At 45.3% G+C, this 27,293-nt stretch overlaps 2 protein-coding genes across 6 annotated transcripts in view; one reads left to right on the forward strand and one right to left on the reverse strand.

The window, feature by feature from the left end:
• Window positions 1-6,935, forward strand: part of RABEPK (Rab9 effector protein with kelch motifs) — a 35,744-nt gene extending 28,809 nt beyond the window's left edge. For 3 of the 5 annotated variants that reach the window (XM_037994009.2, XM_037994012.2, XM_037994010.2), the window contains 2 exons: window positions 510-659; window positions 1,302-1,614. In XM_037994009.2, the coding sequence (XP_037849937.1) occupies window positions 510-659; window positions 1,302-1,594 (443 nt within the window). In that variant the 3' untranslated portion in view covers window positions 1,595-1,614. Of the gene's footprint in view, window positions 1-509; window positions 660-1,301; window positions 1,615-6,138 lie in introns of those variants that run through there. The other 2 variants (XM_037994015.2, XM_037994011.2) reach the window with 2 other exon arrangements.
• Window positions 3,878-9,012, reverse strand: HSPA5 (heat shock protein family A (Hsp70) member 5). The gene is made up of 8 exons (XM_008006256.3): window positions 8,642-9,012; window positions 8,312-8,543; window positions 7,801-7,938; window positions 7,035-7,147; window positions 6,552-6,942; window positions 6,205-6,442; window positions 5,756-5,923; window positions 3,878-4,792 (listed from the first exon to the last, which is right to left on the reverse strand). Exons 1-8 carry the CDS (start codon window positions 8,761-8,763, stop codon window positions 4,230-4,232), a joined length of 1,965 nt encoding a protein of 654 aa, XP_008004447.1. The 5' UTR covers window positions 8,764-9,012; the 3' UTR covers window positions 3,878-4,229.
• Between the last annotated feature and the right edge of the window lie 18,281 nt (window positions 9,013-27,293).

Genomic DNA, 27,293 nt, shown 5'->3' on the forward strand with positions numbered 1-27,293 from the left:
CCCGTCTCTACTAAAAAATTACAAAAAACTAGCCGGGCGAGGTGGCGGGCGCCTGTAGTCCCAGCTACTCGGGAGGCTGAGGCAGGAGAATGGCATAAACCCGGGAGGCGGAGCTTGCAGTGAGCGGAGATCCGGCCACTGCACTCCAGCCTGGGCGACAGAGCGAGACTCCGTCTCAAAAAAAAAAAAAAAAAGAAGGAAAAAAAAATAGTGAATAGTTGAAGGCGACCGTTATTATAAAGGTTGTACCACATTCCTGTGTGAGCCAAAGACCGCCTGCGTCTGAATCGCCTGAGATTCTGGGAATCACTGAGCTCCTCCCTCCCTTCCTCCCTGGACTACCCAATCATGTCAGAGTTCCCCAAATAATTCTTATGTGCACTAAACCTCTCAGAGCTCTTGGTGAATCAATTACTTTCAGTGATTGGTTTGCAAACTGCAGTAGATAGGTAAGTTTGAAAGCACATCTTAGCCCATGTTGTGCCAAAGCTCTTTCTTTCTCTTGGCAGGTAACATGAAATGGCAGAAGCTAAGTCCCACTGGGGCAGCTCCAGCAGGCTGTGCTGCCCACTCAGCTGTGGCTATGGGAAATCACCTGTACATCTTTGGTGGAATGACTCCTGCAGGAGCGCTGGACACAATGTACCAGTATCACACAGGTGAGCAGGTGTCCATGGGGATCTTTAAACAAATCTAAACATCCTTTGAAAAGTGATGCAGTGGCTGGGCACAGTGGCTCACGCCTGTAATCCCAGCACTTTGGGAGGCCAAGGCAGGCAGATCATGAGGTCAGGAGATCGAGACCATCCTGACCAACATGGTGAAACCCCGTCTGTACTAAAATACAAAAAATTAGCCAGGCATGGTGGTACACGCCTGTAGTCCCAGCTACTTGGGAGGCTGAGGCAGGGGAATTGCTTGAACCCGGGAGGCGGAGGTTGTAGTGAGCTGAGATCAAACCACTACACTCCAGCCTGGGCAATAGAGCAAGACTCAGTCTCAAAAAAAAAAAAAAAAAAAAAAAAAGAGAAAAAAAAAAAAGTGATGCAGTGCTTCGGTTTTCCAGTTTGGTTCCTCTATATCTAAATCCAAAAAAATAAAAACTCTGTAGGGGGTGACATCATTAAAGCAACAATGCTGCCATGAGGTTTTTTTTTTTCTTTTCACTTCCTCTTTGCGAGGACTCAGCTGCTACAGTAAATCACTGAGCATTTCTAGAAAATTCTTTACTTTTTATTCAGATTTTGGCTTTCACTATCTGGAAATTTCTTAACATGAAGCCTTTTCCCTCCCCAACATAGAAAGGCAGCATTGGACCTTGCTTAAATTTGATTCTTTTCTACCCCCTGGACGATTGGACCATTCCATGTGTATCATTCCATGGCCAGTGACGTGTGCTTCTGAGAAAGAAGATTCCAACTCTCTCACTCTGAACCATGAAGCTGAGAAAAGGGATTCAGCTGACAAAGTAATGAGCCACAGTGGCGACTCACATGAGGAAGGCCAGACTGATACACTGCTCTGTTTGGTGTTCGGTGGGATGAATACAGAAGGGGAAATCTATGATGATTGTATTGTGACTATAGTTGACTAATAAAACCCACATTTTTATTACCTGTCAGTTACTTTCAGAATAGTTAAGTAAAACCTTAGCTATTTTATACCTCCAAAATATCTTCTGCAGTATATATCTGTTTTTCTCCTACTTTGGTAGGTGAAGAAACTAATACAAATAATTCTTATGTGCCCTAAACCTTGCTATATTGCCTCTCAGAGCTCTTGGGAATGACTTTCAGTGACTGGTTTACAAACTGTAGTAGATAGATAAGTTTTGCCCAATGCAAAAACCTCCGCTATATTAACATGAAAGGCTTTGGGCCAGGCTTGGTGGCTCACGCCTGTAATCCCAGCACTTTGGGAGGCTGAGGCAGTGGATCACCTGAGGTCAGGAGTTCAAGACCAGCCTGACCAACATGGAGAAACTCCACCTCTACTAAAAACACAAAATTAGCCGGGTGTGGTGGCACATGCCTGTAGTCCCAGCTACTTGGGAGGCTGAGGCAGGAGAATCGCTTGAACCTGGGAGGCGGAGGTTGCAGTGAGCTGAGATCGCGCCATTGCACTCCAGCCTGGGCGACAAGAATGAAACTGTCTCAAAAAAATACATATATATATAAAAGCATCATTTTTTATATATGTATACATATATACAAAAGCAGCTATAAAAGCATCAATAATATATAGAAAACATATTTTATATAATATATATATTTTATATATATGTATACATATATATATTTTATATATATGTATACATATATATATATAAAGGCTTTACCAGCAATACAAACCTAGGTAGGTATGATTAGTGTATTAAATGCTAATCACAAGGTTGCAATAGGGTTAGGGTTAAAAAAAAGTTACAGAATTGTAATTGGTAAACAACAAACTATAGACATCAGAGTAGACATTAGTTGAAGTCTATCTTTTTAACATTCAGGAACAGCTCCTCAGAAAGAGATACAGACTAGGTGATCCACAGTAGTGACAGCCTTTGAGGAAAGGGAAGACTAGCCCTAGTTGCTACCGTTTAACCCTATGGCCCCAGGGCACACAGCAATGCAGGTCATCTTTAATGGCTGTATTGGGCTTGGCCTGAGACCAGTCTTCTGCTCAGGGACTGCCCAAATGCTTTTGGGGCAGTGCAGTAGAGGCCTAGGTCTGATTAAGAGGTTAGTGTTGGGAACCAGTTCCACTAGCCCTAGACAATTAACCTTTCAGTCAGTTGCCCATCTATAAAATACCTATCCTTGGGCAATATTGCAGGTTTTTTTTTTTTGTTTTTTTTTTTGAGATGGAGTCTCACTCTTGTCGCCAGGCTGGAGTGCAGTTGTGTGATCTTGGCTCACTGCAACCTCTGCCTCCCGAGTTCAAGTGATTCTCCTGCCTCAGCCTTCGGCTTGCACCACCACGCCCTGCTAATTTTTGTATTTTCAGTAGAGATGGGGTTTCACCATGTTGGCAAGGATGGTCTCTATCTCTTGACCTCGTGATCCACCCGCCTCGGCCTCCTGAAGTGCTAGGATTACAATATTGGATTTTATGTTAGCACCAGTCTGCCCTTTATTGATAATACTATTTACCCGGACTCTTTTCTTCAGGAGGGCAATCTAAGTAATCCTAAACCGGTTTTGACACAAACCACTACCTTTAACCCATTCATAGTGAGGGGATGTAGTGGAGTTTCAATGTCACCATCCTAGCTCCCACCCCAGTACCACTAATTAGAAATTTCAAGGATGGAGATTCTGACAGCTAGGGGTTCACAATATACCTTTACATCCTGAAGTTACAGATTAAATCCAAGTGTATCAAGTTAGTAATGCCAGTGATCACTCATTCCCCATCATTTCTCAGAGTCCAAGCAACTATAAAAGCATCATTAATAACAATAATAATTTTAAAAAGCCACCAGAAACGCAGTTTTAGAAAGGGGAAATAGGAAACCAAGTATGGTCAAGAAAACCCCACTCTTGGGCACTGTGAAATGCCCCTTGCCTAAGTAAAGATGTGGATTAACTTCTCTCCCTTTTCGTTAGATTAATGCAAAAGCCGAGCATGGTGCTAACAAGCCTGTAGTCTTGATTAGCTGGAGACTGAGGTGGAAGGATCACTTGGGTTTTTTTTTACCCAGCAGGGTGAAAAAAAAAAAAAAAAAAAAGCAGCAGCAAATTTCCTGGAAGCATTAAATAGAAGTGTTTCCTTATCCCAACATACCAAACACTCCCTCCTCCCCTCACCCCACACACAAGAATCTAGCCTTAAATTTCCTAAAATAAATAATTGATCTGATTAGAAGCTTTTCACAAACATTAGACCAGTGTAAATAACAAACATTTATTGGTGTCACTTATGGTAGAAAAAACTTCCTACACCAGATGCACATGACCCAATTGTTAAATAGAACATTTTGAAGGTGAACACACACCCTAACCCAGGTTTTTTACCCACTTTTTAAGATAGCCAATTCTTCTTCTCCCCCCCCACCCAAAGACATGTGAGCAACTGCTAATGAAAAGCAGTAAACAGCCGCTTGGGCTATATCATTTTCAACTCCACTCTGAGGTGAAGATTCCAATTACATTCGAGACTTAAGTTCTCTCAATTTTTTCCTAACGAAAGTTCCTGAGTCCAGTATTTACAATATTACAGCACTAGTAGATCAGTATCTACAACTCATCTTTTTCTGCTGTATCCTCTTCACCAGTTGGGGGAGGGCCTGCACTTCCATAGAGTTTGCTGATAATTGGCTGAACAATTTCTTCCAGTTCCTTCTTCTTAGCTTTGAAGTCTTCAATGTCAGCATCTTGGTGGCTTTCCAGCCATTCAATCTTTTCTTCTACAGCTTTTTCCATGGTCTCCTTATCTTCAGAGGAAAGTTTACCTCCCAGCTTTTCTTTATCTCCAATCTGATTCTTTAGAGAATAGGCATAGCTTTCCAACTCATTTCTAGTATCAATGCGCTCCTTGAGCTTTTTGTCTTCCTCAGCAAACTTCTCAGCATCATTAACCATCCTTTCGATTTCTTCAGGTGTCAGGCGATTCTGGTCATTGGTAATTGTGATCTTATTTTTGTTCCCTGTACCCTTGTCTTCAGCTGTCACTCGAAGAATACCATTCACATCTATCTCAAAGGTGACTTCAATCTGTGGGACCCCACGAGGAGCAGGAGGAATTCCAGTCAGATCAAATGTACCCAGAAGATGATTGTCTTTTGTCAGGGGTCGTTCACCTAGAAGTTACATATAGAAAAACTCATTAGTTGTTACTGACAAGCATTAGCACATCTAGACACTTTTGGTTTTATCGAGCTAAAAGTAATTTCATATTGGTCTACAGGGAGCAGCAACTAGAACAAACAATCAGTTAGGTTACTAACTCAATTGAATTTTATCTATTTTAAAGTCCTGTGAACTCCTTTTTCTTGTACTCTAGGCCCAGCTCAGATGTTATTAAGAATGCTAAACATAGGCTGGGCACAGTGGCTCACACCTGTAATAGTCCCAGCACTTCGGGAGGCTGAGGTCGGTGGATCACCTGAGGTTAGGAGTTCAAGACCAGCCTGGCCAACATGGCAAAACCCCGCCTCTACTAACAATACAAAAATTAGCCGGGCATGGTGGTGGGCACCTGTAATCCCAGCTACTCGGGAGGTAGAGGTTGCAGGTCATGCCACTACACCCCAGCCTAGGCGACAGAGTGAGACTCTATCTCGAAAAAAAAAAAAAAAAAGAATGCTAAATATCTAGATATAAAACATTATTCAAATTAAGACCCCCATCTGAAAACAGCAGTTACTTAGTTCCCTTGCCATTTCAATAGATCATATTAAGTCATGTTCTTTTAAAACATGCCATGATAGATAGACTTGGCATCGTGGCTCACGCCTGTAATCCCAGTACTTTGGGAAGCAGAGGCAGGCAGATGACCTGAGGTCAGGAGTTGGAGACCAGCCTGGGCAACATGGTGAAACCCCATCTCTACTAAAACTACAGAAATTAGCCAGGCATGGTGGTCTATGCCTGTAATCCCAGCTACTCTGGAGGCTGAGGCAGGAGAATCACTTGAACCCGGGAGACAGAGGTTGCAGTGAGCAGAGATCATGCCACTGCAGTCCAGCCAGGGCAACAGAGCAAAACTTCATCTCAAAAAAAAAAAAAAAAAAAAAGCCGTATTAGTAAACCTAAGTAATTACCTTCATAGACCTTGATTGTAACAGTTGGTTGATTATCAGAAGCTGTAGAAAAGATCTGAGACTTCTTGGTAGGCACCACTGTGTTCCTTGGAATCAGTTTGGTCATGACACCTCCCACAGTTTCAATACCAAGTGTAAGGGGACACACATCAAGCAGTACCAGGTCACCTGTAAGGATAAGTTATTTAACTTCTAATTCAAGTTCTCCCTATGAGCTATGTAAAGTTTGTGTCTCTAGCATTTGGTTAGGTTCTAACACACACATCTTAAAGGCAGTGAATTAAACAGTTGCTAATGATCTTGAGACTACCCCAGTCTTGTCTTCACTTATGCCCTTTACTACATGTGTGACCTTGTTGCTCATATTCTGGTATTTTCTAAAGCAATAGCTAATGAGTCTTCCATCAAGCTACTGAATCACTATGAAAGATGCCGCGATCACGACCTACCTGTATCTTGATCACCAGAGAGCACACCAGCCTGGACAGCAGCACCATACGCTACAGCTTCATCTGGGTTTATGCCACGGGATGGTTCCTTGCCATTGAAGAACTCTTTAACCAGTTGCTGAATCTTTGGAATTCGAGTCGAGCCACCAACAAGAACAATTTCATCAATATCAGACTTCTTCAAATCAGAATCTTCCAACACTTTCTGGACGGGCTTCATAGTAGACCGGAACAGATCCTAGAAAAAAAAAAGACATGGTTACTGTGATGTCTGTTATCTAGATGCAATGTCCTGAATTCAGAGTCTAATGAGATCTCATTAGCAAAGCAGAAAACAAGGGACATACCATGTTGAGCTCTTCAAATTTGGCCCGAGTCAGGGTCTCAGAAAAGTCTTCTCCTTCATAGAAGGACTCAATTTCAATTCTTGCTTGATGTTGAGAAGACAGGGCCCGTTTGGCCTTTTCCACCTCACGCCGAAGTTTCTGCACAGCTCTGTTGTCTTTCCTGACGTCTTTGCCAGTCTTCTTTTTGTACAGCTTGATGAAGTGTTCCATGACACGCTGGTCAAAGTCTTCTCCACCCAGATGAGTATCTCCATTAGTGGCCACGACTTCGAAGACACCATTGTCAATGGTGAGAAGAGACACATCAAAGGTTCCGCCACCCAGGTCAAACACCAGGATGTTCTTCTCCCCCTCCCTTTTATCCAGGCCATAAGCAATAGCAGCTGCCGTACTATTAGGAGATTAAAAAAGGGAAAAGTTTTGTCAGTACTTCACATTTCCACTATTTGGCAAATATGCCGTATCCCTGAATTTCATACTTACGGCTCGTTGATGATCCTCATAACATTTAGGCCAGCAATAGTTCCAGCGTCTTTGGTTGCTTGGCGTTGGGCATCATTGAAATAGGCTGGTACAGTAACAACTGCATGGGTAACCTAAAAGGATAAAAGATAATTAAGTGTATTGTCACACAGTTTAACCCTTATTCAAATTACAGTCTGGCCAGGCAGTGGCTTGTGCCTGTAATCCCAGCACTTTGGGAGCCTGAGGCAGGAGGATTCACCAGAGGTCAGGATTTCAAGACCAGCCTGGGCAATGTGAAGAAACCCTGTCTCTACTGAAAATTAAAAAAAGAAAAAAAAAAAAAAAAAAAAAAATTAGCCAGGTGTGGTGGTGTGCCTGTAATCCCAGTTACTTGGGAGGCTGAAGCAGGAGAGCTGCTTGAACCCGAGAGGCAGAGGTTGCAGTGAGCTGAGATCATGCCACTGCAGTCCAGTCTGGGCAACAGAGCAAGACTCCCTCTCAAAAAAAAAAAAAAAAAAAAAATTACAGTCAAACCATCACTTTAGTTTTTAAGCCAATTTATTGATGAGTATAACATATAAAATTTTATGCTCCTGGAATTGTAAGCATTAAATAATACATGAAAAGTCTATTTTGTTTGGCTTATAGTAAAGGACTCAATAATGACCTGACAAGTATGAATACCATTATGATTAAAATTTTTGAAACCATGAAGGCTTACATAACAGCCAACCAAGAATACTAATGATCAAAAAATACTTAACATTGTTCTAGAAATATTTACCTTCTTTCCCAAATAAGCCTCAGCGGTTTCTTTCATTTTAGTGAGAACCATGGCAGAAATTTCTTCAGGAGCAAACGTCTTTGTTTGCCCACCTCCAATATCAACTTGAATGTATGGTTTAGTTTTCTTTTCAACCACCTATTTTAAAGAATTACTGTTTTCAGACACAGATGCAATGACATCTCAAAGTTTAAAAGACCCACTACCATCCCCACAATTTGGTTTATTTCGGTCCCTTGGGGTTGCAAATTGACTAGAAATACTTCAGGGAGTATAGGTGTCTCATAAAGTTCAGTTTTAATCGGTCTTTTATTCCTAAACTATTGTAGACAAAGTACGATATCAACTATACTGTCTTAAGTTTTGTAACATATTAAGATTATTACAGTTATTACATACATCCTGTCTATAGCCTTCAACTGATGTCTCAACACTTTTCCAGAGACTTATAACTCTAAATACTCCCACCACCCACCCGTCCTCTAACCGGACAAGAAAAACCCGGTCGAACCTTGAACGGCAAGAACTTGATGTCCTGCTGCACAGACGGGTCGTTCCATGTGCGGCCGATGAGCCGCTTGGCGTCAAAGACCGTGTTCTCGGGGTTGGAGGTGAGCTGGTTCTTGGCGGCATCGCCGATCAGACGTTCCCCTTCAGGAGTGAAGGCCACATAGGACGGCGTGATGCGGTTGCCCTGATCGTTGGCGATGATCTCCACGCGGCCGTTCTTGAACACGCCGACGCTGGCAGAAAAACCCGACAGAGAGACATCAGCACCGCACTTCTCACGCCAGGCCAGGCGGCTACGCCCCGTCCCCCAGCATCCGCAAATCCCACTTACCAGGAGTAGGTGGTCCCCAGGTCGATGCCGACCACCGTGCCCACGTCCTCCTTCTTGTCCTCCTCCTCGGCCCGCGCCGCGCTGAGCAGCAGCAGCATCGCGGCCACCAGGGAGAGCTTCATCTTGCCAACCAGTCGGGCGGCAGCAGGCAGGGCGTCGCAGGCAGTCCAGCCACAGGCCGCAGCACAGGAGCGCAGCGCGATTTCTGACTTGCAGGCGGCAGGGGGCGGGGGACGGGGGTCACAAGGCGCCACGAACCAGCGAAGGGTAGGTCTGGAAATGCAGGCCGCGGCGCTTACCTCGCACACTAGCGAAACACCACAATCGGTCTGTCTCTCTGGGCTGTCTCGGCCGGTGTCGACCGCGCCGTCGCCTACTCGGCTTATATACCCTCCCCCCAGCCCCTTCGTGGAGGCCGCCGATTGGTGAAGGCCCTGCTCGTTGGAGGCCGCTGATTGGTCCAGGCCACCAAGCTGGCCGCCGCCGATTCGAAGCGGCCTCCTCCGCAACAAACGTCACTGCTCCGTCCCCCCAGCTGATTCATTGGCTGCGATTCGTTTCTAACGCCCACCAATGGTAAATAACATCCGCCCCATCCACTGGTCCCATTGGTTCAGCAGCTGTCTCTCTCTCCTGCGACTTCTCACCTCCAGGCATTTCCTCTGGTAACCGCACAGGTCCCGCCTTCACTCCGGGCCCTAGGGGGTGGTAGTAGGTCCGGCACAACTGATCCCCCGGGGTCGTGGGGTCTGAATCTTTTCCTTCTCTACTGCTTGTTCTCCCCACCTCCATCCCTCATCCCGAAGCGGGAAGCAATTTTCTCTTCCCAGCTTCCATCCAGTCTCTGAGTAGACCGGTCGCAGCTTAGATGCTGGGATCGCCTCAGAACACATTTCTTTGCCCTTCACGGCCACTACCGGTATTGGGATATGCGAGTCTCAGGGCCATTCGTTGCTCACAGGTGGAGCTGGTCTGGACTCTGTTCGACCACGAATCATGGCTCCTTCCTGCCAGTTACGTCCCCTCTGCACCCTTGCCCAGCCATTTTACCAGGCCTCTCCACATTGCCCTGCCCCACGGTAAGTCACAGGACAAGCCCGGCCAAAAGAATTGCCTTCAGCTCTGAGTCCCCTCCCTACTGTGGCAACCCACTCCAGTGCCAGCCCTCCCACCTTGGATGTCTAATTTTTCTAACTTGCCACCCTTTACTTTCCCCTCCGCTGCCCATCGTTTCCCTCTGGGGCTGAGGTTATCATTTACAAGACTTTCCCCATCCCTTGTTGTTGATACTTTTCTACCTTAATTCCAGGAAAAGGTCTGATGTGCACACAGACAACACATTTGATAGGCGAAAATCGTCTTGATAATGCCTCATATAACATCCTGTTGCAAAAAATAACCGAGACCGCTATTTGCTAAAAGCCTGCGGTGGGCTAAGCATTGTTCAGTGTGCTTTTCATGTGTCATTTAGTCTTGACAGTTCAGTACTGGGTAGGCATTCCCATTTTCCAGATGAGGACATTGAGACTGAAAAGATTAAATAACTAAACAACTCACAGAGCTGGTGAGTGATGGAGTTAGGACTGATAACCAGGTGAACTTCATTCTATTGCTAATACTTTTATTTTTTTCAAGACGGAGTATCACTCTGTCGCCCCCAGGCTGTAGTGCAGTGGTGAAAAATCAGCTCACTGCAACCTCCGCTTCCGGGGTTCAAGCGATTCTCCTGCCTCAGCCTCCTGAGTAGCTGGGATTACAGGCACACGCCACCATGCCTGGCTAATTTTTGTATGTATTTTATTTTTTTGTGGAGATGGGGTTTCACCATATTAGCCAGGCTGGTTTCGAACTTCCAACCTCAAGCGATCTGCCTGCCTTGGCCTCCCAAAGTGCTGGGATTACAGGCGTGAGCCGCTGTGCCTCGCCTCTTAACTTTAAAACGAAAAATTCATTTGTGGCAGGACGCGGCGGCTCACGCCTGTAATTCCAGCACTTTGGGAGGCCGAGGCGGGCGGATCACGGGGTCAGGAGATCAAGACCATCCTGGCTAACACGGTGAAACCCCATCTCTATAAAAATACAAAAATTAGCTGGGCGTGGTGGCACGCGCCTGTAATCCCAGCTACTCTGGAGGCTGAGACAGGAGAATCGCTTGAACCCGGGAGGCGGAGGCTGCAGTGAGCCGAGATCAGGCCACTACACTCCAGCCCGGATAACAGAGCTAGACTCCATCTCAAAAAGAAAAAAAATAAATTCATTTGTTTGACAAATGTTTTTGGAGGACCAGCTATGGAAAGGGCAAAGCTCTGATACCAAATATTTGAAATTTGTGGGTATACTGTGTCCAGATACCACTAAAACATCCTAAACACACTTTATTAAGATGTTGAGCCTGTGACTCAGTACTCAAGAATTTTCTTTTTCCTTAGTGCTCTTTGAAGATTAGACTGGTGACTCAGAGTTGACTCCGTTCACTACAGAGGTTGCATCATGCATCTCTTTCAGCAGGACTTGTAATCCTGCGGCAACATTGACCCTTCTTTGGCTTGCATCAGTCCAGCATTAAGATAGAAATCATCATTTGACCACATTACAGCTTCTTGCATTTCAACCAAACTTTTTTTTATATTGCAGTCCATTTCCATTAAAAAAAACAAAAACAAAAACAAAAAAAACTCAATTTCAGCCTCATCCTTGATTAACAGAGTAACCTTTTGTAACTCTCCTTTCTGTAAGATTTAGAAAAATGATACATGGCTAACTTCCAAAGGTAATTGAGTATATTGTGGTTTTATCTTTTTAAAACCAAACATTTTACATATATTTTCTAGTATATTCCAAAGCACAGTCACTTATGAATAGGAAAGTACACGGTCGAAACTAGCTTGTGAACATTAAATGCCAAAAAATAGTATCCATGTCAAGTTATCAATACTTAACTGTTAGACACTGTGCTAAAGACCCACATGCATTATCTCTTTTAATCTTTAAGAAAGCGGCCGGGCGCGGTGACTCACGCCTGTAATCCCAGCACTTTGGGAGACCGAGGCGGGCGGATCACGAGGTCAGGAGATCGAGACCATCCTGGCGAACACGGTGAAACCCCATGTCTACTAAAAATACAAAAAAAATTAGCCAGGCGTGGTGGTGGGTGCCTATAGTCCCAGCTACTCGGGAGGCTGAGCCAGGAGAATGGCGTGAACCCGGGAGGCGGAGCTTGCAGTGAGCCAAGATCGCGCCACTGCACTCCAGCCTGGGCGACACAGCGAGACTCCGTCTCAAAAAAAAAAAAAAAAAAAAAAAAAATCTTTAAGAAAGCATTTTTTTGGCCGGGCGCGGTGGCTCAAGCCTGTAATCCCAGCACTTTGGGAGGCCGAGACGGGCGGATCATGAGGTCAGGAGATCGAGACCATCCTGGCTAACACGGTGAAACCACGTCTCTACTAAAAAAATACAAAAAACTAGGCGGGCGCCTGTAGTCCCAGCTACCCCGGAGGCTGAGGCAGCGTAAACCCGGGAGGCAGAGCTTGCAGTGAGCAGAGATCCGGCCACTGCACTCCAGCCCAGGTGACAGAGCAAGTCTCCGTCTCGAAAAAAAAAAAGAAAGAAAAAAAGAATTTTTTTTGTAATTCCAGCATTTTCGGAGGCCAAGGCGGGTGGATCACGAGGTCAAGAGATCAAGACCATTCTGGCCAACATGGTGAAACCCTGTCTCCACTAAAAATACAAAAATCAGCTGGTCATAGTGGCCTGGGCCTGTAGTCCCAGCTACTCGGAGGCAGAGGCAGGAGAATCGCTTGAACCGGGGAGGCAGAGGTTGCAGTGAGCTGAGACCACGCCACTGCAGTCCAGCCTGGCAACAGAACAAGACTCCATCTCAAAAAAACAAACAAAAAGAAAGCATTTTTTTCTTACCCCTATTTTAGAGCGAAGGAATCTGAAGCCCCAGGAGGTAAAGAAACTTGCCCAGGAGATTGTACACCTAAGATAACGAGCCAGTATTTGAGCCTTGGCAGTTTGATTGTTAACCTCTATAGGTTGTTGTCTTGAGCTTCAGATTTATAATTTTGGGTTGGGCATGGTGGCTCAGACGTGTAATCCCAGCACTTTGGGAGGCCAAGGTGGGTGGATCACTTGAGGTCAGGAGTTCGAGACTAGCCTGGCCAACAGGGCAAAACCCCATCTCTAATAAAAATACAAAATTCGCTGGGCATGGTGGCCTGTAATCCCAGCTACTTGGGAAGCTGAGGCACGAGAATCACTTGAACCTGGGGGGCGGAGGTTGCAGTGAGCCAAGATCATACCACTGCACTCCAGCCTGGGCAACAGGGTGAGACTGTCTAAAAAGAAAAAAAAAAAAAAACCTTACATTTTGTTTTAGGATGTAGTCACATATTTTGCTTTTTTAATTTAAAGTTTATAATTTTTATAGGTATAAGGTCTAGCTACACTGACCAGGTTAGTCTCAAACTCCTGGCCTCAAGTGATCCTCCCACTTCAGCCTTCCAAAGTGTGGCAATTACAGGAATGAGCCACCACATCCAGCTCCAGTTACACATTTTGTAAATATTTTGATAATGGGTGATATGCAAATATAGATTTTTATCCAGAAATTTAAACCAGCCCATTTCACTTGTGCCCCTATGGGTAAGAAAATTGCTTTCCAGGCTGGGTCTGGTGGCTCACACCTCTAATCCCAGCACTATGGGAGGCCAAGGCAGGCAGATCACCTGAGGTCAGGAGTTCGAGACCAGCCTGGTCAACATGGAAAACCCTTATCTCTACTAAAAATACAAAATTAGCCCAGCATGGCGGCTCATGCCTGTAATCCCAGCTACTCAAGAGGCTGAGGCAGGAGAATCACTTGAACCCGGGACGCGGAGGTTGCGGTGAGCTCAGATTGTGCCATTGTACTCCAGATTGGGCAACAAGAGTGAAACTCTGACTAAAAAAAAAAAAAAAAAAATTGCTTTCCATTTCCCACCTGATGTCAGAAAACTAATTAAGCAGAGGTAGGACTTATTAGGATTGGATGTTATTTAGCCCTCAAATATTCCTTTGTGAAAGAGGATTAATAATAAATGAAAGGTATACAGCAGGAAGAAAAAGGAAAGGACCTATGTAATTTACAAATTTGATATTAACATTTAGATCCTGATACTTGAGAATTTTCCATATGGTTTGTTGGAGGGAACATTCAACTAGGTGATAGGGCACATAACTTTGACAAAAACCAGTTTCTCGGAGCCTCAGATTCTTTTGTTTTTTTTTGAGTTGGAGTCTTGCTCTGTTGCCCAGGCTGGAGTGCAGTGGCACAATCTCGACTCACTGCAGCCTCTGCCTCCCGGGTTCCAGTGATTCTCCTGTCTCAGCCTCCTTAATAGCTGGGATTACAGGCGCGCACCAGTTGATTTTTGTATTTTTACTAGAGACGGGGTTTTGCCATGTTGGCCAGGCTGGTCTCAAACTCCTGACCTCAGGTGATCCGTCTCCCTTGGCCTCCCAAAGTGCTGGGATAACCAGCAAGAGCCACCATGCCCGGCCAAGCCTCAGATTCTTAATCTATTGAATGTCAGGAATTTCCGTTCTGCCTGTCTTACTGGACTGCTTCAAGAATCAAATGAGATATTGTACGTGAAAGTAGTGTGAAGGTTGTAGAACAGTGGTAATGATTACTAATCACAGAAATACAATGTGAGAAGAAACTTTAGAAGTAAGGGCAAGCACAGCGGCTCATGCCTAAAGTCCCACCACTTTGAGAGGGCGAGGTGGAAGGAAGTTTGAGGCCAGGTGTTTGAGACGAGACTGGGCAAAACAGAGAGATTGCGTCCTTCTGTGAAAATATTTAAAAATTAGCCAGTCATTGTGGTGCATGCCTATAGTTCCAAATACTCAGAAGGCTGAGGTGGGAGGATCACTGGAGCCCAGGAGTTTGAAGCTGCAATGAGCTATGATTGTACCAGTGCACTCCAGCCTGGACAACAGAGGAAAACACTTCTCAAAAAATAAAAAATAAATGGTACATCTTATTATTCCTATATTGGTCACATAGATGTCTTTTTTTTTCCTTTCAAGACAGTCTTGCCCTGTTGCCCAGGCTAGAGTGCAGTGGTGCGATCTCGGCTCATTGCAACCTCTGCTTCCCAGGTTCAAGCAATTCTCCTGTCTCAGCCTCCCGAGTAGCTGGGATTACAGGCACATGCCACCACGCCCAGCTAATTTTTGGATTTTTAGTAGAGACAGGGGTTTCACCATGTTGGCCAGGCTGGTCTCAAACTCCTGACCTCGTGATCTGCCCACCTTGGCCTCCCAAAATGCTGGGATTACAGGAGTGAGCCATCCACGTCCAGCCCACATAGATGTCTTTATTAAGGTGCTAACGGTGGCTCAAGCCTGTAATCCCAGCACTTTGGGAGGCCGAGACGGGCGGATCACGGGGTCAGGAGATCGAGACCATCCTGGCGAACACGGTGAAACCTCGTCTCTACTAAAAATACAAAAAAAAATTAGCCGGGCGAGGTGGCGGGCGCCTGTCGTCCCAGCTACTCGGGAGGCTGAGGCAGGAGAATGGCGTAAACCCGGGAGGCGGAGCTTGCAGTGAGCTGAGATCCAGCCACTGCACTCCAGCCTGGGAGACAGAGCGAGACTCCGTCTCAAAAAAAAAAAAAAAAAAAAAAAAGAATAATTTATTCACCCTTCATCAAACAACTCTCAAATAAAACAAAAGTGTCAGTGTCACCTTAACACCTGAGCCACAAGCCATAGTAGGTATAAGTCATGTATTTTTTTTTTTGTACTTCTGAAAGTACAATGTGTTAGCAATTAATTTCCTTCCTTGTCTTCAGTTTCTAAAAGTAAATTTATAACAGAGAACCTTCCCTTCTCCACACATAAGTAGAAGTAGTGCATTTTCTATCACATTTTGTGTGTGTGTGCAGAAGGCATTTAGGAGGGCACACTGTGTCCGATAATGTAAAAGAGAGGCAAGACCACAGGATTTGGAAGGACTAAAACTGTATTTGAGTTCCAGTTGTGTTACTTACTGGCTGTGTGACTTAGGGCAAGTCAATCTCTCTGAGGCTCTGTTTATGAGTCTGTAAAATGGATATAATTTTGCCACTTAACAAGGCTGGTTTTTGTTTGTTTGTTTGAGACAGGGTCTTATTTTGTCACCCAGGCTGGAGTGCAGTGGTGCCATCATGGCTCACTGCAGCCACGACCTCCCAGGCTCAAGCCATCCTCCCGCCTCAGCCCCCTGAGTAGCTGGGACTACAGGTACACACCACCAAGGCCTACTAATTTTCGTATATTTTGTAGAGACAGGGTTTTGCCACGTTGCCTAGGCTGGTCTCCAACTCCCGGGCTCAAGTGATCCGCTTGACTCAGCCTCCCAAAGTGCTGGCATTATGTGAGCCACTGCGTCTGGCCAAGACTATTGTCATGATCAAGTAAGGTAATATACAGTATTAGAGATGTCCATGTAAACTTAAAAAGAAAAATAAGAACAATAGAAAAGAAATAAGGTAATACAAGTAAAAGTGAAGCTGGGTGTGATGGCACCCCCTGTAGTCCTAGCTACTCCAGAGGCTGAGGTAGGAGGATTGCTTGAGCCCAGGAGTTTGAGGCCACCCTGGGAGAAATAACAAGACTGTCTCGAAAAGTGTTGAACTGGAAAGCACTTAATTTTATGTAAAAAAAAAAAAATGCTACTTTTATTTTTTAAATTTCTTTCTTTTTTCTTGAGACAGGGTCTCCCTCTATTGCCCAGGTTGGTCTTGAATTGCTGGCCTCAAGGAATCCTCCTGCCTCAGTCTCCCAAAGTGCTAGAATTACAGGCATGAGCTACCACAGGTGGCCAAAATACTACTTTTAATTTTTCTTCCTTCTGTCTTATATTTTCCTTTGAAGTAAAATAAGCTGCAAAATATGAAGAGCTACCTGTATAGAATTTGATAATATTTGATATATCTTAAATTTAAATTGTTTTTCTTTTTTCATTTCTTTCCTTCTTCTTCTTTTTTTTTTTTTTTTTAAGAGAGAGGGTTTCACTATATTGTCCAGGCTGGTCTCCAACTCCTGGGCTCAAGCAATCTGCTCACCTCAGCCTCCCAAAGTGCTGGGATTGCAAGCATGAGCCACTGCACCTGGCCTTAAATTTAAAAATTTTAAAATAGTAAATGTATATACAAGGCATACAATTCAAAGGGTACAATAAGTCTTCCCTGCCACTCAGTCCTCAACCCTGTTCCCCTACACTGATAGAGGGAACAACTGCAACCACTTTCTTGTGTAGCCTTCTAGAAATGTTTTACTTTTTAATTAATTTTTGTTTTTCGAGACAGATCCCACTCTATTGCCCAGGCTGAAGAGCAGTGGCTTAATCACAGTTCACTGCAACCCCCATCTCCCAGGCTCAAGCAATCCTCTGTCTCAGCCTTCTGGGTAGCTAGGCCTACAGGTGTTTGGCAACACATGGCACTAATTTTTTTTTTTTTTCTGAGATGGAGTATTGCTGTGTCACCTAGGCTAGAGTGCAGTGGCACAATCTTGGCTCACTGCAACCTCCATCTCCCGGGTTCAAGTGATTCTCCTGCCTCAGCCTCCCCAGTAGCTGGGATTACAGGTGCATGCCATTGTGTCCAGCTAATTTTTGTATTTTTAGGAGAGACAGGGTTTCACCATCTTGGCCAGGCTGATCTCGAACTCCTAACCTTGTGATCCACCCACCTCAGCCTCCCAAAGTGCTGGGATTACAGGCGTGAGCCACCACACCCAGCAATTTATTTTTTGTAGAGACAGGGTATAGGTATGTTGCCCAAGCTGGTCTTGAACTCCTGGCCTTAAGTAATCCCCCTGCTTCACCCTCCCAAAGTGCTGGGATTACAGGCATAAGCTGCTGTGGCCAGGTTAGAAATGTTTTAGTCACAGACAATATGTGTGTGCGTGTGTGTTCCTGTTTTATTTATTTATTTTTATTTTTATTTTTTGAGACGGAGTTTCACTCTTGTTGCCCAGGCTGGAGTGTAGTGGCTCTATCTCGGCTCACGGCAACCTCTGCCTCCCAGGTTCAAGTGATTCTCCTACCTCAGCCTCCTGAGTAGCTGGGACTACAGGCGCCCACCACCATGCCCGGCTAATTTTTGTATTTTTAGTAGACATGGGGTTTCACCATATTGGCCAGGCTGGTCTCGAACTTCTGACCTTGTGATCTGCCCACCTCAGCCTCCCAAAGTGCTGGGATTAGACATGAGCCACTGCGCCCAGCCTATTTATTTTCTGGGTTGGAGGGCACTGGCATGATCACAGCTCACTGCAGCCTTGACCTCTTAGACTCAAGTGATCCTCCCGCCTCAGCCTCCTGAGTAGCTGGGACCACAGGTGTGCACTACCATGGCCAGATAATTTTTAAATTTTATTTATTGATTTATTTAGAGACAGCGTCTCACTCTGTTGCTCAGGCTTGAGTGCAGTGGCCAGATAATGGCTCACTGCAGCCTCAATCTCCTGGGCCCAAATGATCCTCCCATTTCATCCTCCCAAGTAGCTGGGACTACAGGCATGTGCCATCACCCCCAGCTAATTTTTTTTTTTACTTTTTGTAGAGATGGGGTTTCGCTGTGTTGTCCAGGCTGGTCTTGAACTCCTAGGTTGAAGTGGTTAGCCTGCCTCGGCCTCCCAAAGTGCTGGGATTACAGGCATAAAGCTCTGTGCCTGGCCATAATTTTTCATTTTTTGTAGAAATGAGGCCTTACTATGTTGCCTAGGCTAATAATCAACTCCCAGGCTCAAGCAATCCTTCCACCTCAGCCTTCTGATGTGCTGGAATTACAGGCGTGAACCACCCTACTCGGCCTAGAAATGTTTTATTCATATAAAAAATGTAGGCCGGATGTAGTGGCTCATGCCTGTAATCCCAGGCATAAAATATATATATGTGTGTGTGTGTATGTGTGTGTGTGTGAGTCTGAGTGCATCCATGTTTTAATTTTTTTTAATTTTTTTTTGCGATGGAGTCTTGCACTTATCTCCCAGGCTGTAGTGCAGTAGCACGATCTTGGCTCATTGCAACCTTCACTTCCTGAGTTTGAGAGATTCTCCTGCCTCAGCCTCCCGAGTAGCTGGGATAACAACCATTCACCACCACACGTGGCTAATTTTGTATTTTTAGTAGAAATGGGGTTTCACCATGTTGGCCAGACTGGTCTCGAACTAGGTGATCCACTGGCCTTGGCCTCCCAAAGTGCTGGGATTATAGGTGTGAGCCCCTGCGCCCAGCCGTATCCATGTTTTAAAACCAGTGATGGAGCATTGAAGCATAGTGCATACATGGTTCTGTTTCTTTATTCAATTAACTGTATTTCTTTTTCTTTTTCTTTTTTTTTTGAGACAGAGTCTCGCTCTGTCGCCCAGGCTAGAGTCCAGTGGCGCGATCTCCACTCACTGCAAGCTCCGCCTCCCAGGTTCATGCCATTCTCCTGCCTCAGCCTCCCATGTAGCTGGGACTACAGGCGCCCGCCACCGTGCCTGGCTAACTTTTTTTTTTTTTTTTTTTTTTTTTTAGTAGAGACGGGGTTTCACCGTGTTAGCCAGAATGGTCTCGATCTCCTGACCTCGTGATCCGCCCGTCTTGGCCTCCCAAAGTGCTGGGATTACAGGCGTAATTAACTGTATTTCTTGGAGATTGTCACAAATCAGTATCTGTGGAGCTGCCTTTTTTTTTTTTTTTTTTTTTTTTGAGATGGAGTTTTGCTCTGTTGCCCAGGCTGGAGTGCAGTGGTGTGATCTCAGCTCACTGCAACCTCTGCCTCCTGGGTTCAAGCAATTCTCCTGCCTCAGCCTCCTATGTAGCTGAGATTACAGGTGTGCACCACCAAGCCTGGCTAATTTTTGTAGTTTCAGTAGAGATGGGGTCTCACTGTGTTGGCCAGGCTGGTCTTGAACTCCTGACCTCAAGTGATCCACCTGCCTAGCCTTTCAAAGGGCTGGGATTACAGGTGTGAGCCACTGCTTCCAGCTGGAGCTGCCATTTTTTTATATGTAAAGAGTAGCTACCCTTTATGTATGATGTGTTGGATGTTTTTTATTTTATTATATATTTTTTGAGACGGAATCTCACTCTTGCCTAGGTTAGAGTGCAGTGGCATCACCTCAGCTCGATGCAATCTCTGTCTCCTGGGTTCAAGCGATTCTCCTGCCTCAGCCTCCCGAGTAGCTGGGATTACAGGTGCCCGCCACCATGCCTGGCTATTTTTGTGTGTGTGTTTTTAGTAGAGACGGGGTTGGTTTCATTATGTTGGCCAGGCTGGTTTTGAACTCCTGACCTCAAGTGATCTGGCCACCTCAGCCTCCCAAAGTGTTAGGATAACAGGCATGAGCCACCGTGCCTGGCCACGCTGGATGTTTTAATTTTTTTTTTTTTTTTTGAGATGGAGTCTTGCTTTGTCACTAGACTGGAGTGCAGTGGCGTGATCTCAGCTCACTGCAAGCTCTGCCTCCTGGCTTCAAGCGATTTTTGTGCCTTAGCCAGCTGGGATTACAGGCATGTGCCACCACACCCAGGTAATTTTTGTATTTTTAGTAGAGAAGGGGTTTCACCATGTTGGCCAGGATGGTCTCAATATCCTGACATCATGGTCGCCCACCTTGGCTCCCAAAGTGCTGGGATTACAGGTGTGAGCCACCAGGCCTGGCCTTTTTTTTTTTTTTTTTTTTTTTGAGACAGGGTCAGAGTGCAGCGGTGTAATCTCAGCTTACTGCAGCCTTCTACTTCTGGGTTCAAGTGATCCTCCTGCCTCAGCCTCCCAAGTAGTTTTCTTTTTTTTTTTTTTTTTTTTTGAGACAGAGTCTCGCTCTGTCACCCAGGCTGGAGTGCAGTGGCCGGATCTCAGCTCACTGCAAGCTCCGCCTCCCGGGTTTGTGCCATTCTCCTGCCTCAGCCTCCCGAGTAGCTGGAACTACAGGCGCCCGCCACCTCGCCTGTCTAGTTTTTTGTATTTTTTAGTAGAGACGGGGTTTCACCGTGTTAGCCAGGATGGTCTTGATCTCCTGACCTCGTGATCCGCCGGTCTCGGCCTCCCAAAGTGCTGGGATTACAGGCTTGAGCCACCGCGCCCGGCCACCAAGTAGTTTTCTTTTCTCAGAAAAGATATTAATTCTATTTTGTTTTTTTCTTTTTTTTGAGACAGAGTCTTGCTCTGTTGCCCAGGCTGGAGTGCAATGGCGCAATCTCAGCTCACTGCAACCCCCGCTTCCCAGGTTCAAGCGGTTCTCCTGCCTCAGCCTCCCGAGTAGCTGGGACTACAGGCGTGTGCCACTACACCCGGCTAATTTTTTTGTATTTTTGTTAGAGATGAGGTTTCACCATGTTGGTCAGGCTGGTCTCAAACTCCTGACCTCATGTGATCTGCCCACCTTGGCTTCCCAAAGTGCTGAGATTACAGGACTTTGTAATCAGGACCATGCGCAGCCTAACTTTGTGTTATTATAGCTTTCTGATGTTGTATTTATTTATTTATTTACTTTTTCAATCTGTATGCTCAGAGTGCTTTATGATGTCCTGATATCCTTTAGAACGAGTCCTTCCACATTGCTCTTCTTCTTCAGGAATGTTTCTGACTATTCTTGGTGCTTTGTATTTCCATATTAAGTTTTAGAAATCAGTCCATCAAGTTCACAAACCCAACCTGTTACATATTGTTAAGTAAAAAAGCAGGGCCTGGCATGGTGGCTCACGCCTGTAATCCCAGCACTTTGGGAGGCTGAGGCGGGCAGATCACGAGGTCAGGAGATTGAGACCATCCTGGCTAAAACGGTGAAACCCCATCTCTACTAAAAATACAAAGTATTAGCTGGGTGTGGTGGCACACGCTGTAGTCCCAGCTACTTGGGAGGCTGAGTCAGGAGACTCGCTTGAACCCGGGAGGCAGAGGTTACAGTGAGCCAAGATTACACCACTGCACTCCAGCCTGGGTGACAGAGTGCGACTGTTTCAAAAAAAAAAGAAAAAATAATAAAGCAGATTACTCAAAAGTATGATAGTACTATACCATTTATTATTTATTTATTTATTTATTTATTTATTTATTTATTTTGAGACGGAGTCTCGCTCTGTCGCCCGGGCTGGAGTGCAGTGGCCGGATCTCAGCTCACTGCAAGCTCCGCCTCCAGGGTTTACGCCATTCTCCTGCCTCAGCCTCCCGAGTAGCTGGGACTACAGGTGCCCGCCACCTCACCCGGCTAGTTTTTTGTATTTTTTAGTAGAGACGGGGTTTCACCGTGTTAGCCAGGATGGTCTCAATCTCCTGACCTCGTGATCCGCCTGTCTCGGCCTCCCAAAGTGCTGGGATTACAGGCTTGAGCCACCGCGCCCGGCCTATTTATTTATTTTTTTGAGACAGGGTTTTGGTCTTCCAGCCAGGCTGAAGTGCAGTGGTGCGATCATAGCTCATTGCAGCCTCAAACTCCTGAGCTCAACTGATACTCCCGCCTCAGCCTCCCTACTAGCTGGGACTACTGGTGTGCACCACTGTGCTTGGTCAATTCTATTTTTTTTTTTTTTTTTTTTTTTTGAGACGGAGTCTCGCTCTGTCACCCAAACTGGAGTGCAGTGGCCGGATCTCGGCTCACTGCAAGCTCCGCCTTTTGGGTTTAAGCCATTCTCCTGCCTCAGCCTCCCGAGTAGCTGGGACTACAGGCGCCTGCCACCTCGCCCGACTAGTTTTTTGTATTTTTTAGTAGAGATGGGGTTTCACTGGGTTAGCCAGGATGGTCTCGATCTCCTGACCTTGTGATCCGCCCATCTCGGCCTCCCAAAGTGCTGGGATTACAGGCTTGAGCCACCACGCCCGGCCAATTCTATTATTATTATTATTATTTTATTTTTATATTTTTGTAGATATGGAGTCTCGCTATTTGCCCAGGCTGCTCTGAAACTCCTGGCCCCAAGTGATCCTTATGCCTTGGCATCATAAAGCATTGGGAACACACCTTGCCCAGCCTACAAAATTTTTTTCTTTTTTTTTGAGATGGAGTCTCGCTCTGTTGCCCAGGCTAGAGGGCAGTGGCAAGATCTTGGCTCACTGCAACCTCCGCCTCCTGGGTTCAAGTGGTTCTTCTGCCTCAGCCTCTTGAATAGCTGGGACTACAGGCGCCCGCCACCATGCCTGGCTCATTTCTGTATGTTTAGTAGAGACAGGGTGTCACCATATTGGCTAGCCTAGTCTCGAACTCCTGACCTCGTGATCTGCCTGCCTTCGCCTCCCAAAGTGCTGGGATTACAGGTGTGAGCCACCACGCCTGGCCTTTTTTTTTTTCTTTTTTAAAAGGCACGCAGAAAGAAGGGAAAGAGAGAGGAACGATTGGGGCTGGCAAAGGGAAGGGGAAGCCAGAATGAGAGGCTTTCCGACAGCCTCCCAGCCTACAATTTATTTTTATTATAAGCTTTACCAAGTCATTAATTTCAATCTAATTCATTTCTGTATTTCAGTATTTAAAAAAATGGTATGAGTTTTGTTATTAGAAATAAAAAATTTCCATTTTTAAGTTAAAAATTAGGATACTTCAGTATGGCTGGGCGCAGTGGCTTACGCCTGTAATGCCAGCACTTTGGGAGGCCGAGGTGGGCAGATCACTTGAGGTCAGGAGTTCAATACCAGTGTGGCCAATATGGCGAAATCCTGTCTCTACTAAAACTACAAAAATTGGCCAGGCATGGTGGTGCGTGCCTGTAATCCCAGCTACTTGGGGGTCTGAGGCAGGAGAATCACTTTAACCTGGGAGGCTGAGGTTGCAGTGAGTCAAGATCCCACCATTGGCTGGGCGCTGTGGCTCAAGCCTGTAATCCCAGCACTTTGGGAGGCCGAGACGGGTGGATCACAAGGTCAGGAGATCGAGACCATCCTGGCTAACACGGTGAAACTCCGTCTCTACTAAAAAAAATACAAAAAACTAGCCGGGCGAGGTGGCGGGCGCCTGTACTCCCAGCTACTCGGGAGGCTGAGGCAGGAGAATGGCGTAAACCCGGGAGGCGGAGCTGGCAGTGAGCTGAGATCCGGCCACTGCACTCCAGCTTGGGCGACAGAGCGAGACTCCGTTTCAAAAAAAAAAAAAAAAGATCACACCATTGCACTCCAGCCTGGGCAACAGAGAGAAACTTTGTCTAAACCAAAAATAAATAAATAAATACATAAATACATAAATAAAATAAAAATAAATAAATAAATAAAAGAAGGCTACATCAGTACATCAGTATGATAAAATATTCAGGAACCATTAAAATGTTGATTTTTGGATAGGAGGGGATGGAGGAAAAAATTGCTGATTTTTATGTTTTTCAAAAAGTAAATTATGTCCACTCCACTGCTTCACTTGACTAGCCTTAAAAAAAAATGACTAGCCTCAAAAAAAAGTAAATTGTTAGTTTTTTCATCTACATCTTCTTTTTATTTATTAGAAGAAGATGTTTATCTATTAGGAACTTAACAAACTTGAAGATCTTTAAAAAGAAAAGTAAAAGTAATGGAGGAGAACAAAAAAGATTGTCAGTGAAAGATATATAATTGCATTAAGGTAAGATTTTTTTCCTTTCTTTTTTCTTTTTGAGACAGAGTTTTTCTCTTTCACCCAGGCTGGAATGCAGTGGCATCATCGCAGCTCACTGCAACCTCCGTCTCCCAGGTTCAAGCTCTTCTCCTGCCTCAGTCTTCTGAGTAGCTGGGATTACAGGTGCCTACCACCATGCCCGGCTAATTTTTGTATTTTTAGTAGAGACAGGGTTTAACCATGTTGACCAGGCTGGTCTCAAACTCCTGACCTCAATTGATCTGTCTGCCTTGGCCTCCCAAAGTGCTGGTATCACAGGCGTGAGCCACTGCACCCGGCCAAGGTAAGATATTTCATGTTATAATGAACGATGGGCTAAATTCAAATACAAGTAATATACCACTTTTATGTTGCATTAACATTACAGCTCCTGGGCCAGACATGGTGGTTCATGCCTGTAATCCCAGCAGTTTGGAGTCTGAGTCATGAGGATTGCTGGAGCCAGGAGTTCAAGACCAGCCTGGGCAACATAGCAACACCCTGTCTCTACAAAAAGTTAAAAAATTAGCCACGTGTATGGAGAGTGCCTCTAGTTCCAGCTACTTGGGAGGCTGAGGCAGGAGGATCACTAGAGCCCAGGAGTTTGAGGTTGCAGTGAGCTATGATTGTGCCACTGCACTCTAGCCTGGGTGACACAGTGAGACTCTCTCTCTAAAAAACAAAAAACAACAAAAAGTTACAGCTCCCATCAGTTTGGACATCTCTGGTACTTGTAGAAAAATAAAGATTACAGTAGACTTCATTTGGCTGAAGTGTTTGAGTTGCAGGATTCATAAGCCTGTTCTATAGAAGCCGCCTTCTTCATTTTCAGTTTTCTCAGGTTTTTTTTTTTTTAAATTTTTTTATTTAGAAATTTTTTTAGAGACTGAGTCTTGCTCTTTTGCCCAGGATGGAGTGCAGTGGTGCAATCATAGCTCACTGTAGCCTCAAACTCCTGGGCTCAAGCGATTCTCCTGAGTCAGCATCTTGAATAGCTGGGATTACAGGTGAGAACCAGTGCACTCGGCCAGCCGATAATTTTAACTCCTTGCTAAATGCTACAAAGCCATATGACTGTGAATACATTGCTAGGATCTTTGAAGAGTCTCCAGGCAAGTGAGGGCCCCTAAATCATAAGCTCCATCAGCTTCATGGATCTTAGTACTATTATTTCTGAGTCTGCCATTGGGTGCCAGTATAGGACCACCAGGGACCCAGAACATGGACTATGGCTATGACAGGAACAAATGAATTGTTCCAAAGTGAAAAGTATTTTTTTTAAGGAATACTTTCTACCACATGGGTCTTACTGGACTTTTCCGCTTACAGGATTCCTAGAGCTCTAACCTGGGCAACACAGCAAAACCTCATCTCCACAAAAAATAAAAAAAATTAGCCAGGCATGGTGGTGCACGCATATGGTCCCAGGTACTCAGGAGGCTGAGGCAGGAGGATTGCTTGAGCCCTGCCCAGAAAGTAGAGGCTGCAGTGGGCTGTGATTACATCATTGCACTCTAGCCTGGGTGACAGAGAGAGACCTTGTCTCAGAATTAAAAAAAAAAAAAAAGCTGGGTGTGGTGGTTCCTGCCTGTATTCCCAGCACGTTAGGAGGATGAGGTAGGAAGATTACTTGAGTCCAGGAGTTTGAGACCAGCCTGGGCAATACAGTGAGGTCTTGTCTGTATAAAAAATAGAAACATTAGCCAGGCATGGTGAAGGGACTTCGCATATGTGAAGTTCCAGGTACTCTGGAGGCTGAGGTGGGATGATGGCTTGAGCCAGGGAGGTTGAGGCTGCAGTAAGCAGTGATGATGTCACTGTGCTTTAGCCTGGGTGAAAGAGCAAGATCTTGTCTCAAAAAGTAAACAATGAAACCTATTTTAGAGTTTTTTAATGGTAAAATTATGATTTCTATTCATGTTATTGCTGTATTTACCTACTGCCTAGTTTATAATTTGCTTGACTCTTCCAGATGTGACCCTAATCTTTCCACAGTCAAGTGTGTACTACTGTTTCACAGCATTTTCCTTTCCAAACTGTGTGCCAAATAAATTGGGGTCTCCAACCCCAGGGCCCTGAACTGGTACCAGTCTGTGGTTTGTTAGGAATGGAGCAGCACAGGAGGAAGTGAGTGGTGGGCAAGTGAGCATTACCGCCTGAGCTCCGTCTCCTGTCAGATCAGCAGTGGCATTAGATTCTCATAGGAGTGCGAACCCTATCGTGAACTGCGTATGCAAGGGATCTAGGTTGTCCACTCCTTATGGAAATCTAATGCCTGATTATCTGAGGTGAAACAATTTCATCCCGAAACGATCCCCCCTGACCTCCTCCACCCGCTACCCCCATTTCCTGGAAAAACTGTCTTCCACAAAACCAGTCCCTGGTGCCAAAAAGGTTGGGGACCACTGAAGTAAAATCATGTCATAGGTGAAGTCCTTGTTTCTTCCCTTTCATCTTCCTCTTTCTCTTTGTAATCTTTATTTCTTATGGCCTGTTTTCCTTTCTGGTATGGTTTGGTCTCACTTAACTCTCATATTTCTTTCCTAAGGTAGATATATTATAATTTAAACAATGTTACTTTTCGGCCACAATGGATGGCTCGTGCCTGTAATCCCAGCACTTTGGGAGGCCACCAGGCAAATCACTTGAGGTCGGGAGTTTGAGACCAGCCTGATCAATATGGAGAAACCCTGTCTCTACTAAAAATACAAAATTAGCTGGGCATGGTGGCACATGCCTGTAATTCCAGCTACTTGGGAGGCTGAGGCAAGAAAATCGCTTGAACCCAGGAGGTAGAGGTTGCAGTGAGCTGAGATCCCGCCATTGCACTCTAGCCTGGGGCACAAGGGCAAAACTCCGACTCAAAAAAAAAAAAAGTTACTTTTTCCAGGGGTACTTACATTTTAATTAGGATCTATTGAGAAACAGCCTCGAAATTCAAAAGAGGGGGTGTTGGACAAGCTGATCTCTGAGACTCTGCACTGCAATCATTCATTCAAAAACAAACAAGCGGGCCAGGCCCAGTGGCTCACGCCTGTAATCCCAGCACTTTGGGAGGCCAAGAAGGGTAGAT

The sequence above is a fragment of the Chlorocebus sabaeus genome, chromosome 12, assembly GCF_047675955.1.
Source record: "Chlorocebus sabaeus isolate Y175 chromosome 12, mChlSab1.0.hap1, whole genome shotgun sequence".
In the NCBI taxonomy this organism is placed as follows: Eukaryota; Metazoa; Chordata; class Mammalia; order Primates; family Cercopithecidae; genus Chlorocebus; species Chlorocebus sabaeus.

Bases quoted from the DNA above. Each gene is read 5' to 3' on its own strand.
- HSPA5 (XM_008006256.3), bottom strand. From the start codon at position 8,763: ATGAAGCTCTCCCTGGTGGCCGCGATGCTGCTGCTGCTCAGCGCGGCG. The intron at 6,943-7,034 runs GTAAGTATGAAA...ATCTCCTAATAG, and splicing joins ATGAGGATCATCAACGAGCC to TACGGCAGCTGCTATTGCTT. The intron at 6,443-6,551 runs GTATGTCCCTTG...TTTTTTTTCTAG, and splicing joins AATTTGAAGAGCTCAACATG to GATCTGTTCCGGTCTACTAT.